At 42.3% G+C, this 20,134-nt stretch overlaps 1 protein-coding gene across 5 annotated transcripts in view; it reads right to left on the bottom strand.

Annotated features, from left to right (window-relative positions):
• Positions 1 to 20,134, bottom strand: part of LOC108531957 (uncharacterized) — a 103,078-nt gene that overhangs the window by 61,370 nt on the left and 21,574 nt on the right. For 4 of the 5 annotated variants that reach the window (XM_017875624.1, XM_017875622.1, XM_017875623.1 and 1 more), the window contains one exon: positions 16,213 to 16,331. In XM_017875624.1, the coding sequence (XP_017731113.1) occupies positions 16,213 to 16,296 (84 nt within the window). In that variant the 5' untranslated portion in view covers positions 16,297 to 16,331. Of the gene's footprint in view, positions 1 to 8,122; positions 8,256 to 16,212; positions 16,332 to 20,134 lie in introns of those variants that run through there. The other variant, XR_001886323.1, reaches the window with a different exon arrangement.

Below are 20,134 nucleotides of genomic sequence, written 5' to 3' on the forward strand. Positions count from 1 at the left end.
AAAGAAATTAGATGCTGAAAGGTGGATCAAAAACACACTGAAAATAAATGTCATTTTGTCTAGGACTGCCATTTTTCATATCTTCTGGTAAGGAGTAGATTCTCTTAAACATACAACTTCCTGACTAATTTAAAAGCTCTCCAAGTCTGGTGAAGCATTTCCAGGCCATAGTTGTACCTCTGTTGAGGCATTGTATGGAATAATACCATTATGATGGCTTTATAACATATAGAATTTCTCAGCCAGCCATGATAGATCAAACCTGTATCCTATGACTTTGGGAGGTAGAGACAGTTCGAGACCAGCCTGGGCAACATGGCGAAACCCCATCTCTACTGAAAATACAAAAATTAGCCAGGCATGGTGGCGTGCACCTGTAGTCTTAGCTACTCAGGAGGTTGAGATGAGAGGGTTGCTTGAGCCAGGAGGCTGAGGTTGCCAAAATCGCGCTACTGCACTCCAGCATGGGTGACAGGGTGAGACTTTGTCTCAAAGAAAACAAAACACACACACACACGCACACACACACACACATATACACAATTTCTAATCACGACTACTGTTTGCCAATCAGGTGAGATATTTTTATTTCCAAAAGTGTTACTTTATTTTGTAACCACCACAGTAATACTCGATCTGTTTGATCTATGCAGGAATCATCCATGGATGCGAAAATCATGGGGAGAACGATTTGGGAGAACAGGATATTCACACAATTATCAAAGTCTCACATCACAAATCACTTACTAAGTACAAAGAGAAAAAGAGACAAAATGGGTAAGTCCGGCAGACACTGTCCTAACCAAGTGAGCCAACTTAACATTACCAGTAATGGGATAAGCTTTTGCGTCCTGGTGTGATCCACAAAAAGAACACAATACCACATATATAGTATTCCTGTCAAAAATGTATGACCAGTGGGTGTGGTGGCTTGCGCTTGTAATCCCAGCACTTTGGGAGGCTGAGGCAGGTAGATTACTTGAGGCCAGAAATTTGAGACCAGCCTGGCAATATGGCAAGACCCCTATCCCTAAAAATAATTTTTTAAAAAATTAGCTGGGTGTTGTGGTGCATGCCTATATTCCCAGCTGCTGGGGAGGCTGAGGCAGGAGGATCACTTGAGCCCAGGAGTTTGAGGCTGCAGTGAGCTACAGCTTGGGTGACAGCAAGACCCCATCTCAAAACAAACAAAACAAAAACAAAAACAAAAGTATGACTTGAGTGCATTTTGAGGAAAAAATTAGCCAAATTCAAATTGAGGGACACTGTACAAAACAACTAGTTCAAGCCGTTCCAGAATACCAATGTTGGCCAGGTGCAGTGGCTCACGTTGTAATTCCAGCACTTTGAGAGGCCAAGGTGGGCAGATGACCTGAGGTGCAGGGGTTCGAGACTGACCTGGCCAACATGGCAAAACCCTGTCTCTATTAAAGATACAAAAATTAACCAGTTCTTGTGGTTCACACCTGTGGTCCCAGCTACTCCTGAGGCTGAGGTGGGAGAATCGCTTGAACCAGGAGGCAGAGGTTGCAGTAAGCCGAGATCGTGCCTCTGCACGGCAGCCTGGGGTGACGGAGAGGAAAAAAAAAAAAAAAAGCCATGTCATTTTTACTTTTATTTATTTATTTGAGACAAAGTCTCACTCTGTTGCCCAGGCTGAAGTGCATTAGTGAGGTCTTGGCTCACTGCAATCTCCACCTCCCAGGCTCAAGCAATCTTCCCACCTAACCTCCAGAGTAGCTGAGATCACAGGCTTGGGCCATCATGCCTTGCTAGTTTTTGTATTTTTTATAGAGATGGGATTTTGCTGTGTTGACCGGGCTGTTTTCCAACTCCTAGGCTCAAGTGATCCACCCACCTCGGCCTCCCAAAGTGCTGGGATTATAGGCATAAGCCACCATGCTCGGCCCATGACAGACTTTTTAAAAGGCTGAAGAGCTTTCCAGAGTAAGAAATACTAAAGAGAGGAGGGTGAAGCATCTGAGGTCAGGAGTTCAAGACCAGCCTGGACAACATGGTGAAATCCCATCTCTGCAAAAATAGAAAAATTAGCTGGGCATGATGGCGGGTGCTTATAATCCCAGCTACTTGGGAGGCTGAGGCAAGAGAATTGCTTGAACCTGGGAGGCAGAGGTTGCAGTAAGCCGAGATCTTGCCACTGCACTCTAGCCTGGGCGACAGAGCGAGACTCCATCTCAAAAAAAAAAAAAAAAAAAAAAAAAAAAAAAAAAAAAAAAACAGAAAAAGAAGAAGAAAGAAATACTAAAGAGACATGGCCACTAAATACAATGTATAAATCTAGACTGGATTCTGGATTTAAAAGAAAGAAAGATAAAAAGCTTTCTTACATTATTAGGACAATTGAAAAACTTGAATACAGATTATGTTGGATAATAGTATTCTATCAATGTAAATCTCTTAATGGTGATCATTTTAATATAGTTGCATAGAAGACTGTCCTTGGGTCTCAGGAGATAGTTGTTTAAATATTTCTGGGGAAAATGTGTAATATGAATATATTATCCATCATTTTAAAGCAATAAATAAGTTATGTAGAGTAAAAAGTGTTAATTCATTCACTGTGACTTCCACAATGCTATAGTGAGTGCCTATTATGTGCCAAGTACTGCTGTAGGCACTGAGGATACAATTGGGAAACAAACATACCAGATGTCTGCCTCATCAACAAGGCATTATTCTGGCGAGGAGGAAGAAGTACCTAGCTAGAGTGAGTCATGTGGCAGGCTACCCAGATTCCCCCTTCAGGACCAACGTACTTACTCCCTCTGATTTCTGGCTTACATCTCCATCCTTCTCTAGGAATTACTCTTGGCTTCAAGGGACTGCCTGGCCCAAAGTTACCTCTTCCTTCCTCACTGGAGACAGCCCCCATCCAGTGACCCGTCTATATGGAGCTACAGAAGCCCAAGTCACCATCCCAGTTTGGGATGACTCTGAAGAGCCTTCCCAGCTCCAGGTTCCATGTGGCTTCGATTGCAACACAACAGTTCGGCTTCTCCCTTGCCCAATTCCACTTCCCTCACTCCCTTATGGGTGTTTCTCAGAACGTGCCCCATAAACCTTCTGCATTCACATCTCCCTCTTAGAGTTTGTTTCCTGGGGAACTTGACCTAAGATGTTAACGAAATTACTGTGCAACACGGTGAGCATTAAAATACAAATATGGGATGCAAGAGGGCCAGGTGGATGCAGTCTGGATAATCTCAGGTGAAGAAACTCTGGGCACAATCTGGTGACAAGAAACCACATGCCCGGAAACAACACAAAAACTATTTTTGCTCCAATTATAATCTAATCTTATGCCTCTTTCCAGCCTCTACAAAGTATTTAGATTGAATTTTTTTTTGGGCACAGGGTCTTTATTGCCTTGGCTGGGTGCATTGGCATGGTCACAGCTCATCGCAGCATTGAGCTCCTGGGCTCCGGTAATTCTCCCACCTCAGTCTCCCGAGTAGCTGGGACTACAGGTGTATGCCATCATGCCAGGCTAATTTTTCATTTTGTGTAGGGATGATGCATGTCTTCTTATGGTGCCCAGATGGGTCTTGAATTCCTGGACTCCAGCAATGCTCCCACCCCGGCCTCCAAATGTGTGAACCACTGTGCCCAGCCCAGATGGAAAACTCTTCACTAAATTCATTGGTCTGTCTTTAGACTTCACTTTTAGAATTTTTTTTGCTTAGTTGGAAAGGGAAAGCCAGAGGCAAATGCCCAGATTCCAGCTTAAGTGGGGAAAAAAGGCAAGCTATTTCCTGCTCATCCTCCCTCCCCCAACCTCTCCTCCTCCTTCTCTTACTATTTTTTAACTAAGAGGACAAAGCAGGCCAGCCTCGGAAAGAGGTTATTGATAATGGCTCTGGGAAAAGACCACCCACCTATCCTCATTCCATTTATGACTTTACATCTGAAAAAAGGCAATTATATGAGAGCTGGAACATGGCTAGTGCTGAGTTCTGGCGACTCTCACTCTCTCCATCTCCATAATGACCACACCTGAGTCACTAGAGAGAAATTGGAGAGGCACTTGTAGGGAAAGACATTGCTCTAGTTGTATTAGGTTATTATGCCTCATACAGTTATGGGCAGAAGAAAACAATGGGGCTAAGAATTGTGTGGTAGTTCGATCCTCCATGTAACAGTCTTGCTAGGTTCACTGCCTCTTGATAATAGCCTATTCACTCAACTTGGTGGAAGGAAGCTGCTAGATTTGCTGTCTCATCTTGATTTCCAACCCCTGGTGCACTCTCCTTCAGCATTGATGTGGCAATTGTTTTAGACATCCGCAACTGCCTTTTCTTTTCTTTCTTTCTTTTTTCTTTTTGGACAGGGTCTTGATCTCTTGACTAGGCCGGAGTGCAGTGGTACAATCACAGCTCACCGCAGACTTGACCCCTCAGGTTCAAGCAATTTCCCACCTTAGCCTCCTGAGTAGCTAGGATTACAGGCACAAGACACTAGGCTAATTTTTGTTTCTTTTTTTTGTAGAGATGGGTGTCTCACTATGTTGACCAGGTTGATCTTGAAGTCTTGGGCTCAAGCGATCTACCTGCTTTGGCCTCCCAAGTAGCTGGGACTATAAGCATGCATCACCAAACCCAGCTAACATTTTTTATTTTTAATTTTAGTAGAGTTGGAATCTCGCTATGTTGCCCAGGCTGGTCTCAAATTCCTGGGCTCAAGTGACCTTCCCTCCTTGGCCTCCCAAAGTGCTGGGATTACAGAAATGAGCCACTGGGCCCGACCTGCCTTTTTGATACATACCTGAAGAAAAGGACAAAGGCATTTTAATTCAGTGCATTTAGAAAAAATTAAGGCCTCCCCAAAGGCAAAATTATTATCTATCACCTAAGGTGGGCAATTGGGCTAGGATTTTCTATTAGACGAGGGTGATAACTTGGGAACAAGAGCATTACCTGGAAGCCAGGCCTGGTTTTATCAGCAACAGATTCAAATTTCCTGGGCAGCACATTTGAGTACTCCTTGAGTCCATTTTCTTTTCTGTAGCATGAGCAAAGAGTCCCTGAACTTTCTGATCTCAAGATGATATGAGATTAAATGAGATCGTTTTGGAAAGAATAGTCCCACAGAAAACACAGGGCACACTGCGTCTCACTGTAGTGTCAGGCAGCAGCGCCCCTGCCTTAGATCCATGGGAGGAGACCTGAGTTCCTGCCATCCTTCTCAAGGGTGGCATCCAGGTTGGTTCAGCTCCTTCTATCAGGGCAGCTTAATAGTTGTCCTGGCTGTTTTCATTTGAGCAGGATAGGAAAATAATGTAGTGGGATTGTCCAAAAATCTAGATATGACTACAGTTCTCCTTAATGGGCTTTTTTTTTTTTTGATACAGGGTCTCGCTCTGTTGCCCAGGCTGGAGTGCAGAGTCACAATCACAACCCACTGCAGCCTTGACCTCTGAGGCTCAAGCGATCCTCCCATCTCAGCCTCCTGAGTAGCTGGGACCACAGGTGTGTGCCACCATGCCTGCCTAATTTTTTAACTTTTTTGTAGAGATGGGGTCTCCCCTATTTTACCCAGGCTGGTCTCAAACTCCTGGGTTTATTTAGTATTTTTAAAAGATATTTAGAGTCGCAAGAGAGAGTTATCTTTTTTATAGACCAGTCTTCTTGCAGGATAAGGGACATGAGAAAAATCCCACTCTTACACAACTTCTGATCACAACTTTCATGTGGGACCTGGAGATTTCTGTCTTATTTTACTGTTATGAAGACAAGGTAAGAATATATGTAAAGTGCTCATAGCAGTGCTCATAGCAGTGCCTGACCAGGGAGTACTCCATGAGGGGTACTCCATGAGCTCTATGAGAAGCAGATTCATATGAAATAGGCCCACCCCTAACATTGTGGCCTGAGGCAAGACTCCATCTGGAAGCCCACTTACCTCTGAATAATTAAAGTTCTGAACCAGAAAACAAATTGTTCATTAAATATGTCCTATTCTTCTACTTTAACACATAGATCTGTATAACGACCTAGAAGGCCCAGTTTATAATGAGAATTATTGGACCCCTTAGAGTTGCGTGTCAGAACATGGGGCATGGCCAGGCGTGGTGGCTCACTCCCATAATCCCAGCACTTTGAGAGGCCAAGATCACTTGAGGCCAGGACTTCACGACCAACCTGGCCAACGCGGTGAAACCCTGTCTCTGCTAGAAATACAAAAATTAGCTGGACATGGTGGCACACACCTGTAATTACAGCTACTCGGAAGGCTGAGGCATGAGAACCACTTGAGCCAGTTAGGCAGAAGTTGCAGAGAGCTAAGACTGCATCACTGCACTCCAGACTGGGTGTCAGCAAGACTCTGTCTCAAAAAAAAAGAACATGGGTTGTGGGGAGAGCTGGCTTTTGGCTCCTTATGCCCCAGCCTGCAGCCTTTTCCCTTCCCTTTTCACTTCTGGCTCTGACCTGCCTGTGAGGGCAGTGTAGCCACACATTGGAGCTCCATCCTACTCCCTGCAGTCACCCCTGGGCTGCCTCTTGGTTCCAGCAGTGCACAGCTGGGGTGGGTGCAGTGGCACTCTCAGGGGATGGGCTTAAGAAAGGAGGCTGTGGAGGCCCTAGAAGCAGGTTTGGGGCTATTTTCATAGAGAATACCGAGAGCAGGGGTACCTGGCATGGGATTCAGCTGGTCATGGCTTCTTGGTCCATGGGAGCCAGATGGGAAACCAGAGTGTGGGATCCCCTGGAGTGTGGGGAAAAGGATGGGAACCCCTCCTTGACTGGGTCTACGAGCTATACCGGCTGATGTTTTAGAGCATTTTCATTGTAGGAGCTAGACTGCCTGGGATTACATCCTGGTTTCTGCACTTTATGGAGTGGTGAAACCAGAATTTAACTGGGTAATTTACCTAAAACCTCTGTGCCAAAATTTCCTCGTCTATAAAATAGGGGTGATGGTAGGAGTACTTACCCAACAGGGTTGTTATGAGGATTAAATGAGTGAATATATGTAAAAGCACTTTGAAATTTGCTTTGCATACAGAGCGTGCTATAGGTATTAATGTCCACAGCTGCTTCTTTTAAAAAAATGATTTTTGACCTAGTCTAAGCATAATAGTGAATGTCTCATTCCTGCTTCTGCTTGCAGAAAGGAAGACAGGAAGGAAACAGTGATTTCATACCATGGTTCTAAAATTGCCTTCTAAGGTAGGAATTTAGTTAGTTTTTTTTTTTTCTTTTTCCTTTTCAACGTTTGGAAAGAGACTACACTGCCCAAAAGGTATTCTGGTGTATCTAAATAGAAAACCCCATAGAGAGGGGTGAGAGCACTTGTATGTATGGTGGCAGGAAGTAGATGGTGCAGTATTTTCTCAAGATCATTAGGCACACAAGAGGAACCCATCTGTTTGGGACACATCAAAGTTTTGTCCAGTTTGAAGGCAGAGAATGACATGGAATGATTTTTTGTTGAACTATGGTTTTTAAAAAATCACAAAATGTAAAATTTACCATGTTACCATTTTTAAGTGTATAGTGTATTTACATTGTTGTACAACCAATCTCCAGGACTTTTTCCTCTTGTAAAACTGAAACTGTGTACCTATTAAACTTTATACAACTCCCCTGCCTTACTTAGTCCATTTGTGTTGCTATAAGGGAATACCTGAGACTGGGTAATTTATAAAGAAAAGAGCTTTATTTGGTTCATGATTCTGTCGGCTGTATAAGAAGTATGGCACTGGCATCTGCTCAGCTTTTGGTGAGGGCTTCAGGGAGCTTCCACTCATGATGGAAGGTGAAGGGGAGCAGGTATCACTGGACAAGAGAGAAGTAAAAAGAGAGGAAAATTTGCCAGGCTCATTTCAACATCAGTTCTCAAGAAAACTAATTGAGAAAGAACTCACAAATTATCACAAGGACAGCACCAAGCCATTCATGAGGGATCCACTCCCATGACCCAAACACTCCCTGCAGACCCCACCTCCCACATTGGGCATCAAATGTCAACATGAGGTTTGGAAGGGATAAACATCCAAACCACATCATCTCCCTTCCCTGCTCTCTCCAGCTACAGGCAACTACCATTCGACTTTCTGTGTTTGTGAATTGAAGCACTTTAGATACCTTGTATAAGTGGAATCATACGGTATTTGTTCTTCCATGACTGGCTTATTTCATTTAGCATAATGTCTTCAAGGTTTATCCATGTTGTAGCATATGACATGAAATGATTTTGCAAGTGTCTTTCCAGCTTGGGGTGGGAACTTGAAATCTCTAGATAATGAAGTGAAAGAGATAGAAATAGACAACTCAGCATCAGAACCCAGCGTCTGAGATGGATCCAAAGAGTTTGCTTTCCTCTTGGAGGCAGAGCCCCTCACCTTAATGGCCATGTGCCTGTGATCTGATGACAACTGCATTGTTAGACAATGAATCATTTTTTAATGGTTTCTCAGATTTATCTGGGCAAGTTGGCAAGGAAAATGTAGAACTACAGACACTTTTAAATTAAAAAATTATTTTATTTTATTTTGTAGGGATGGGGTGTTGTTATATTGTCCAGCCTGGTCTCAAACTCCTAGCCTCAAGTGATCCTCTCACCTCAGCCTCCCAAAGTATTGGAATTATATGCATCAGCCACTACACCCAGGCAGAACTATAGGCTATAAATTTGATGTAAATATAAAAATAGTTCTACAGACATTTAAATTATTCTCAATCTCCTATTAGGCTAGAGAAGGCTGTTGTTAAATTCAGAAAATTTCAAATGAATATTGAGTCCCACGGCAGTACTTGAAATAATCATAAACTTTCAAATCATAATTTGCTTGAAATGTTTCGGTCAATCCCTCTTACTGAAAGTTTTCCTTGATCCCTGCCTTCACAGAGATCTGTCCTCAGATGCTTTGTCTTAGTAAACTTTTAATTAGCGTGTCTGTAGTTTTCCTAGATGGACTGAAAGGGCAGGAAGCATATATTATACTTCTTTTGTCTTTCTGCATGCTTTTTGTTGAATGAATGAATGAATAATGAATTCAAATTGTGAAATGCCTTAATATTACAGTTGTGATAATACTGCTCTGCTAATAGAATAGAAATGCTCCGTTTTGATGATGTGAAATTTTCCTTGAGGTCATTGTTCATAACCTTACTAATAAATGTTAGAATCCCAGAAAGCTTACTTAAGAGGGACCTATGGAAGATAATGGAAAATGCCGTAATTCAAGAAGAATGAAATAGAAACATAAATCTTATTTATTTATTTATTTAGACGGAGTCTTGCTCTGTCTCCCAGGCTGGAGTGCAGTGGCACGAGCTTGGCTCACTGCAAGCTCCGCCTCCCGGGTTCACGCCATTCTCCTGCCTCAACCTCCCGAGTAGGTGGGACAACAGGCACCCGCCACCACGCCTGGCTAATTTTTTTTTTTTTTTTTTTTTTTTTAGTAGAGACAGGGTTTCACCATGTTAGCCAGGATGGTCTCCATCTCCTGACCTCGTGATCCACCTGCCTCGGTCTCCCAAAGTGCTGGGATTACAAGTATGAGCCACTGCACCCGGCCAAATCTCATTTATTTTTATAATAATCTGTTCATCCATATGTCTTCTCACAGCATCATTTACTTAACCAATATTTACATAGCACCTATTATTATGCCATTGTGCCCTAGCGTATAATAGGGTTGCAGAGATTAATGGGACATTAACTTTTAAAGTCTACAATCTCAGCCCTCTAGGAGATCAGAGATGATAAAAATTGATATGATACAATGAACATAAAAATACAGGTAGCATAAGAAAGGTATAAATATTTTCTCTAAGTGCAGAGGAAGAAAAGTTGACTCCCAAGAGTGGGTATTGGGGTAGGGGGATCAGAAAAGCTTTATGAAAGAGCTGGCGTGAGTTAGAATGGCTATTACTAAAAAGTGAGGAAACAACAGATGCTGGCGAGGCTGTGGAGAAACTGGAACGCTTTTACACTGTTAGTGGGAGTGTAAATTCGTTCAACCACTGTTGAAGACTTCCTCAAGGATCTAGAACCAGAAATACCATTTGACCCAGCAATCCCATTACTGGGTATATACCCAAAAGATTATAGATCATTCTACTATAAAGACACATGCACACATATGTTTACTGCAGCACTATTTACAATAGCAAAGACTTGGAACCAACCAAATGCCTATCAATGATAGACTGGATAAAGAAAATGTGGCACATATACACCATGGAATACTATGCAGCCATAAACAAGAATGAGTTCATGTCCTTTGCAGGGACATGGATGAAGCTGGAAGGCATCATTTTCAGCAAACTAACACAGGAACAGAAAACCAAACACTGCATATTCTCACTCATAAGTAGGAGTTGAACAATGAGAACACATGGATACAGGGTGGGGAACATTAAACACTGGGGCCTGTTGGGGGGTTGGGGCAAGGGGNCTACTATAAAGACACATGCACACATATGTTTACTGCAGCACTATTTACAATAGCAAAGACTTGGAACCAACCAAATGCCTATCAATGATAGACTGGATAAAGAAAATGTGGCACATATACACCATGGAATACTATGCAGCCATAAACAAGAATGAGTTCATGTCCTTTGCAGGGACATGGATGAAGCTGGAAGGCATCATTTTCAGCAAACTAACACAGGAACAGAAAACCAAACACTGCATATTCTCACTCATAAGTAGGAGTTGAACAATGAGAACACATGGATACAGGGTGGGGAACATTAAACACTGGGGCCTGTTGGGGGGTTGGGGGCAAGGGGAGGGAGAGCATTAGGACAAATACCTAATGCATGCAGGGCTTAAAACCTAGATGACGGGTTGATAGGTGCAGCAAACCACCATGGTACATGTATACCTGTGTAACAAACCTGCACATTCTCCACAGATATCCCAAAACTTAAAAAGAAAAGAAAAGAAAGAACTGGCATGGAAGAGGCCTTCTAGGCTAACACGTGGGTGAGCAGTGCGTGGTAAGGGCTCCAGCCAAGGGAACATAGTTCTTTAACAAAGCTCTGGCCAAAGCCCATGGGCTGAGACTGGAGTATGTAGGTTCCCTGTTCCCTGAAGAAAACCTGAACATTGTGAAGACACAAAGGGGCAGTAAATGCCATTATGTGAGCAAAACTATACATGCCCTCTGCAATGACATTTTGAAGGTGTCTTAAGAGGTCAGAAATATTGTGAATAACAAGAACAACAACAACAAAAAAAACCCAAACACAAAACAGTAAGAGATCTTTATAAGTCTAGCGCATTTTCCAATCTAGAGAATATGAATGGCCCCAGGGATAGTCCCTGGGTTTATCATTCAGCACATCCTTACCAAGGGCCTCCAGCTGGGCAGGCACCATTGTAGAGGCTGCCCTACCGAGAGCAGGCACAGAGACCACCACAGCCACACTGCCACCACCCCAGCACGGTAAGGACAATCGACTTCACGAGGCTCACTTTTGGCTTCTAGGATAGAGTTGGGGTCTTGGCAGAGAAGACAGACAGGTGGTCAAGACAGAGAAGAATGTGGGGGCATAGAGAAGAGAAATAGAGAAAAGAATAGAGAAGGGAAAGGACTTCCAGACATTCATCCATGTCAGACTTACTCAGTTTGTCGAAAAGTAAACCACCAAGAAAAGGTCAGGAATCTTTAGCAGAGGGCTCGGGAGGCTACATAGGTTTGTGATTGGTAAGATGGCTTATTTTTTAAAACTGACACCTGAATCCTTTCCCAGATGTTGCAGGTAGATGGAGGAGACTCCATGTGAAAAGCACCAAGAGAGGATTCAGAGGACAGTGGATGTCTGTGCAGAGTCTTGAAGAATGAGTTGAGGGCACGGGCTCATTCCAGGCAGCAAAGCTTCACAGCATGAGCAGCAATTGTGATTTAGTGATATGGTTCACAAATTCTCTGCAACAAATAACCTCATGCGGGAAAAACCCTCATCTCCCAGCAATAACCAACCTTTGCAACTGAAGGGCAGTGCAGAGCTGAGCTGTAATAGCACTATTTCATAATTCTTCCCCTTACTAGTAGGTAACATTTATTTATCACTCCCTCTCTCTTCAAATATTGTAGTCTCTCTCTTCCTGCCTGCAAATCTACAACTCTCCCTCCAAGGGGAGAATTGTGCTGTGGGATGGAGGAAAGAACTTCGGTTTTAAAATCAGGCTGAAGTGTGTTTGTTGCTGGCCTTGCCTCCTATTTGCTTGTAATCTTTTCCCCACTTCAAGATGGAGTCTTGCTCTGTCGCCCAGGCTGGAGTACTATGGCACGATCTCGGCTCACCACAACCTCCACCTCCCAAGTTCAAGCAATTATCTTGCCCCAGCCTCCCAAGTATCTGGGATTACAGGCTTGCGCCACCACGTCTGGCTAATTTTTGTATTTTCAGTAGAGATGGGGTTTCATCTTGTTGGCCAGGCTGGTCTCAAACTCCTGACCTTGTGATCTGCCCACTTCGACCTCCCAAAGTGCTTGGATTATAGACGTGAGCCATGGTGCCTGGCCTTCGCTTGTTATCTTAAGCAAGCTATTTCACTTCTGTGGGTCTCCGTTTTCTTTACCTGTAAATTGGGACTAACACAACTCCTTGGATTGCTGTAATAATAAAATGAGGTGGTGCGTGAAAACAAAACAAAACAAAAAAACCCAGCTCTTGAAAAAGGCATGCAATACATGTTAGTTTCTGAAGAGGATCAGGATATGCCACCCCCAAATATGCCACTTTTGGAGGGTTATTTTGAGCCAAAGGCAATTGAGAATCAACAGATGCACAAGAGTTTCCTGCCCTTCTCTTATCCATCTAAGAGCAGGGCATAAATTTATCTTTGAGAAGGTGGCATAAATTTCCCTAATGGTGGTGTCCCCTTCTCCTGGCACCAGGAAGAGGAGAGTGACTCTTATCACAGAGATGGAGAGTCGGCACTGAGAGAAGTCTGCATACAAAAACTTTACTAAAATAACTCTCATCTTCCATTAGTTCTCCCACATATTCTTAGTCACTTACTCATGATTTCACATCCCTTGAAACTCAAACTTCCTTTTCTTTGTTTAAAATGGTATATAAGCCCCAGAATCTAACCACTCTTTCCCTCCCTCCCTCCTTCCTCTCTTTCTCTTTCCCTCCCTCCCTTCCTCCCTTCCTTCCTTCCTTCCTTCCTTCCTTCCTTCCTTCCTTCCTTCCATTCTTTCCTTTCTTCTCTCTCTCTCTCTTCTTTCTTTCTGGACTTGAACTCCTGGGTTCAAGAGGTCCTTCCACTTCAGCCTACAGAGTAGCTGGGACTACAGGCACAAGCCATAGTGCCTGGCTTCTAACTACTTTCAGCTTTGTTTCTTTTCTAGTAACTCCCATACATGTAAATATTAGTAAACATTGCGTGCCTTTTCTCCTGTTAACCTGTTGTTCAATTTGCAGGCCTCTAGTTACTGAACATAAGGGTAGAGGAAAAGTTTTTTCTCCCTGATGTTTCCATCCCTCCCACATTCCTGAAAAGAAATAAAAAGCAACCTGGGGCAAAAGGGAGCTATCTTTTGCCAGTCTATTACATAGAGATGCATCGCAGTTACAGGTATTCTCCAGTCTCTTGGGGCTGGGGATGTTTCCTGATTGTGAAGGAAAGTTAAAAAAAAAAAAAAAAAAAAAAAAGCAAACAAAAACCCTGGAGCTCCTTAGAATAAGTTACACACAGAGGAAATACAGAGGAAATACAGACGTGCCCCACTTTGAGCAGTCCTACTAATGCAAGACTGAAATTTGCCAGAAGCCAATTAACCAGCCATTAGTTTATCTTTTAAGCATTTCTTCACTTTTCTAAAAAGGATTAACAAGAATAGAAAGCCAACTCTTTGTCAGTATTTATACGTAGGTACTGAAGTTGAATGGTGACAGACACTTGAGGCTGAAGTAGAATTAAACTTTAATTAGAAATGAAGATGAAACAGCTCTGAAGTGATCAGTTGTCATTGGACTCCCAATCTGAAGTGTGAAAAATGCCATTCTATTTACAGACATTGATTCTGCTTGCCTGCCTCCAACCTTACACACTCCTGCCGATCCCTCTTCCTCCCATGCCACCCTCTTCCTCTCCAGCTGAAAAATCCTCTTTTCCGATGGGATATACTCCCCTCTCTCATCGCAGTTAATCTAACAATATGGCAAATTACCAGTTTCCCAATTTAGCTCACACCACTCCTGCCAAAAACCTTCCTTCCTTTTCTCCATTTATCTACCATCAAAATCCTGGGTTCAACTTGCTCTTCCAGCCTCTGAATGGTATTTCCAGCAGGTGGCACCCCAAGTGAGCTCCTCACTCAAATCCTTTAGTGATTTCTTTCATGTTTGGGTTTGTACCTGATTTCCCCAACTAAATAATCAATTTCTAAAATTCGGACATTGTGTCTATTACGGGCATGCACTTGCATCTACAGTGACTTGCACATTGTGTGTATAAAAGTAGATTGTTGGCCAGGAGCAGAGGTTTATGCCTGTTATCCCAGCATTTTGGGAGGCCAAGGTGGGAAGATTGCTTGAGGCCAGGAGTTTGAGACCAGCCCTGGCAACATAGTGAGACCCTGTCTCTACAAAAACTAGAAAAATTAACTGGGTGTGGCGGTGCACACCTGTAGTCCAGGTTCTTGGAAGGATTGCTTGAGCCTGGGAAGTTGAGGCTGCAGTGAGCTATGGTAACACCACTGCACTCCAGCCTGGTTGACACAGCTGAGACCATGTTTCAGAGGAAAAAAAAAAAAAAAACACTTTATCATTGATAATAAAAAGTAGATTTATATGCAACTTTATAAGGATTTCGTCTATTGTAAAAATAAAGGCTCATATGCACTGACATTTAATTCACCTGAAAACAGAAGAGAAAGGCCAGGATAAGAATATAATTGTGATGAAAATGTGAAGCTAATCAGTGAGCAGGGGTTTTCTGAGGCTCTATTGCTACCATGTGCTTGTCAGTATTCTTTACCAGTAGCATCATATGTAGTGACCTCATAGCAACACTGCTTTAAATATAATCTTTCTCTGCAAAGGCTATACTTCCAGCCAATGTGCTTGGCAAGATGTTTGCTGCCTGCTTTGCTGGCTGACCTAGGAATGAATTCTCTCTCTAACCTGAGTACCCTTTATTCCGTATCTTAGATTTTGGCTGACAGCAGCATTGTCTTTCTTGTCATCCTGAGAGGGGTGGAGAGAATTACATTTTTCTCTCTTTTGCAGGAAGAGTTGTTTCGTGTTTGGCATACCTGCTGAAAAATTTTGGCTTATTATTATCCCCTCTGCTTGCCACCCCCTCCTTTTCTAGTTTAGATATTTTTTAATCCCCACAAGCTCAGCATTAAACCCAATATCCTGACAGCAGTAGGTCAGAGCTATAGCTGCTTTAAACGGGCAACCATGGCACAATCTCATATGTACAGAACTAAGGTACACATGGGAAACTCAGAATAATACAAAATAAAGGCAAATAAGTCCTACGTTCTCTGAAACAGACTCTGAAGTAAGAAAGGGGAAACGAGATTCATGACAGCCTAGGCAATAGGAAACAATTCAAAAAGGAGTGGACGTAAGAACCTATTCTGAAGATAGACTGGGAAAACCGTGAAAAAACATATGCACTGCAGCGCTATTTGCAATTCTAAAGCCTAGCATCGCACAACACAAATAGGGGATTGGTTGGATAATCTGTGGCTCATCCACAGAACGGAATACTAAGCAACTCTTGAAAAGAATGCAGACCAGCTCTACATTTTGCTTGGAAATGATTTCCAGTAAATATTATTAACTGAAAACTACAAGTCTCAGAAGAGCGAACATAAGGTACTCTTTTGTCTAAGAAAGGGTGGATAATGGAAGTATTTATATATTTGTTTATATTTAAAGTAAAAAGCAGGAAAAGGACAACCTTGCAAGTAAAAAATTGGTTACCTTGGGGGATGGAGGAGGCAGGAATGTAAGCTGGACTTGTCCGACTGCACCTGTATTTGTTAACTATTGCCACAAAATAGATTAGTCAAAAAATTTAGTGGCTTACAATAACAATAGAAGCATCTCACATAAATTTTGAGGGTCAGGACTCCAGGAGCTGCTTAGCTGAGTGGTTCTGTCTCAGGGCATTTCATGAGATTGTGGGCAAGACATTGGTCTGAGTCTCAGTCATCTAAAGGTTTGACCGGGGCTAAAGAACCCACTTGCATAATGGGTCACTCACCCGAGTTGCTTCCTTGTTGACAGGAGGCCTTAGTTCCTTACCACATGGACCTCTCTCCCCACAGAGCTGCTTGAGCATCCTCATGAAATGGCAGCTGGCTGCTTCTATAACAAGGTATCCTAAAAAAGCAGGGAAAGCTGAAATGCCTTTTATGACCTAGTCTTGGAAGTCACATACTGTCACTTGCATCTTATTTGTTAGAAGCAAGATAGTGAACGTGGGGTGGCTGTAATCCCAGCACTCTGGGAGGCTGAGGCAGGAGGATTGCATGAGCCCAGGAGTTCAAGACCAGCTTCGGGCAACATGGCAAGACCTTGTCTCTATTTAAAAAATAAAACAAAACCAAAAAGATACTGAGTCCACACTCAAAGGGAGTGGAATCAGGCTTCGCCTTTTTAAGGGTGTGTTAAATAATTTGTGGACATATTTTATATCCCTATAAAACTTAATTTTATATATTTGAGTTTGGAACCATACTAATGATATATATAATTATAAAAGCAAGTTAAATAAAATTGAACAAGAAACTGCAGTCCCTACACAGTGAAAACAAAACAAAAGCAATAAACCTAAGCATATTTCAGGTTGATTGTTTAAATATAGAGAAAGAAATAAGTTCAATGACTTTATTTTCATTTATTATGGTAAGAATTCTTAACATGAGATCTGCATGCTGAACACATTTTTAATGTGTAACACAGCATTGCTGACTGTATGTACAATGCTGGACAGCCGCTCTCTGGAGTTTATTCATCTTGCTTGACCGAAACTTTGTGCCAGTTGATTGTAACTCCCCATTTTCCCCTTTCCTCAGCCTCCAGTGGCCACCATTCCACTCTTGGATTCTATGAATTTCACTGTTGTAGATACTTAATGTAAGTGGAATCATGCAGTACGTGTCCTTCTGTGACCAGCTGATTTCATTCAGCATAATGCTCTCAAGGATCATTAGTGTTGTCACCCATTGCAGGATTTCCTTCTGTGTATATGTGTGTGTATGTGTTTTTTTTTTTTTTTTTTTTTAGATGGAGTCTCCCTCTGTTGCCCAGGCTGGAGTGCAGTGGGGCGATCTCTGCTCACTGAATCCTCCGCCTCCTGGGTTCAAGCAATTCTCGTGCCTCAGCCTCCCGAGTAGCTGAGACTACAGGCGTGCACCACCACATCCAGCTACTTTTTGCATTTTTATTAGATCCGGGGTTTCACCATGTTGCCCAGGCCTCCCAAAGTGCTGGGATTACAGGCGGGAGACACTGCACCCGGCCCTGGATTTCCTTCTTTTCTTAAGATCGAATATTATTCCATTGCATGTATAGACCACATTTTGGTTTCCCATTCATCTGTCAATGGATATTTAGGTTGTTTCTGCATCTTGGCTATTGTGAATAGTGTTGCAATCAACATGGAAGTGCTAATATCTCTTCAAGATCCTGATTTCAATTTTTTTGAGAAATATCCAGAAGTGAGATTGCTGGATGATATGGTAGTTCTATTTTTAATTGTTTGAGAAAGCTCCACACTGTTTTCCATAGAGACTGCACCATTTTGCACTCCCTAAATTCCCACAAGCACTATGCAAGGGTTCTGATTTCTACACATCCTGCCAACACTTGTTTTTTTTTTTTTTAATGGTAGCTATCTTGACAGGAGTGAGGTGAATTTTAATTGCTTTTAAAACAGAGGAATTGGACTGTACAATCTTAGAGGAATATATCCAAAGGATAAATAGGATTGTAAATAAATCTTAAACTGTTCTCAGTAATAATAATATCACTACTACTACTATTATTATTATGAAACTATTAAGTATATTGTCTTAGTCCATTTTGAGTTGCTGTAAAGGAATACCTGAGGCTGGGTAATTTATGAAGAAAAAAGGTTAATTTGGCTCACGATTCTGATGGTTGAAAATTTCATGACTTGGCAGCTGCATGCAGTGAGGGCCTCAGGCTGCTACCAGTCATGGCAGAAGGTGAAGGGGAGTTGGCCTGGCCTCAGGCTGCTTCCAGTCATGGCAGAAGGTGAAGGGGAGTTGGCGTGTGCAGAGATCACACGCAAGGCAGGAAGCAAGGGGTGGGGGAGGTACCAGGCTCTTTTTATTTATTTTTATTTTTTATTTTTTTTTTGAGACAGAATCTCATTCTGTCTCCCAGACTGGAGTGCAGTGGCACGATCTCAGCTCACTGCAACCTCTGTCTCCTGGGTTCAAGCGATTCTCCTGCCTCAGCCTCCTGAGTAGCTGAGATTACAGGTGCATGCCACCAAACCATGCTAATTTTTGTGTTTTTAGTGGAGGCGAGGTTTCACCACGTTGGCCAGGCTGATCTCGAACTCCTGACCTCAGGTGATCTGCCTGCCTCAGCCTCCCAAAGTGCTGGGATTACAGGCGTGAGCCCCGGCACCCAGCAAGGCTTTTCTTTTTTCTTTTTAAAAAATCAGCTCTCAGTAGAACTAATAGAGAGAGAACTCACTCATCCCTGAGGGAAGGCATTAATCTATTCATGAGGGCCCCACCTCCGTGACCCACACAACTCCCACCAGGCCCCACCTCCAACATTCCCACATTGGAATCAAATTTCAACATGAGATTTGGTGGGGACAAACGAACTATATCAAAACCATAGCATATATATATGTTTCAGAATATACATATATTGTGTTCTATACAGTAATACTATATTAGTACTATAGTATACATATTATATATATATATTAATATATTGCTATATTGGCATTATTCTGAAACTACATATACACATATGTATACATACATACACACATATACATGTGTCTATGTATCTCAAATATATAATTATGGTAACATATTTAGGAACCACATCTTTCCGTAGAAGAGGAGAGATGTAAGTATAAAATTGAATGAGTCAAGTGGAAAATCCTGTAATCTTAAATTTGATTTAAAAAATTAATAAGAACTTGGCCGGGCGCGGTGGCTCAAGCCTGTAATCCCAGCACTTTGGGAGGCCGAGACAGGCGGATCACGAGCTCAGGAGATCGAGACCATCCTGGCGAACACGGTGAAACCCCGTCTCTACTAAAAAATACAAAAAAACTAGCTGGGCAAGGTGGTGGGCGCCTGTAGTCCCAGCTACTCGGGAGGCTGAGGCAGGAGAATGGTGTGAACCCGGAACGTGGAGCTTGCAGTGAGCTGAGATCCAGCCACTCCACTCCAGCCTGGGCGACAGAGCGAGACTCCGTCTCAAAAAAAAAAAAAAAAAAAAAAAAAAAATAATAATAATAATAATAATAAGAAGAAGAAGAAGAAGAAGAAGAAGAAGAAGAACTTAGGATGTATTTTCTTTAAAAATAAACATATTTCCTTGCTCTGCTCACTGAAAAGGCCTGCAAGCCATGACTAACCCCAAAATAATAACCTTATCTTCAGATTGTATTCTCTAAATATAATTTCTAACTCAAGAAAGCCATGCCTCCTTGGATAAATGATTATTTCAAGACTGAGACAGGAAACATTGAAGGGGGCCTGGAACATTCTATTGTACCAGAAGGCATCAAGCTATCAGAGACCATAAGCATTGCATCAGAAAGATCCAGGTGCCTACTTCAGTGTTCTCCCACTGGTCAAAGACAGGACAATTTGAACCTAATGGCAACAATAATGATAATAGTAATAACAACTGCAATGCCACACCAAATATATTAAAATCTGCAAGTTCATAATGCTAAAAAAAAGTGAAAATAAATAAAACTAAGTGAACACCTTTGTAAAATGCTAAGGAACCCACTCATTGTAGAAAACCGATAAAGGAGAAAACTGAAGGGAAATAAGTATTTATTTTGCTTTTCCTATTTCGACTGCAACTCAGAAATGTCAGCTAATTAATGCAGAAGGAATATTACAACTAGAATGTCACCATTTTGCAACCCCTAATAAAAAAACATCCAATTT

The sequence above is a fragment of the Rhinopithecus bieti genome, unplaced genomic scaffold, assembly GCF_001698545.2.
Source record: "Rhinopithecus bieti isolate Rb0 unplaced genomic scaffold, ASM169854v2 scaffold_7884, whole genome shotgun sequence".
Taxonomy (NCBI): domain Eukaryota; kingdom Metazoa; phylum Chordata; class Mammalia; order Primates; family Cercopithecidae; genus Rhinopithecus; species Rhinopithecus bieti.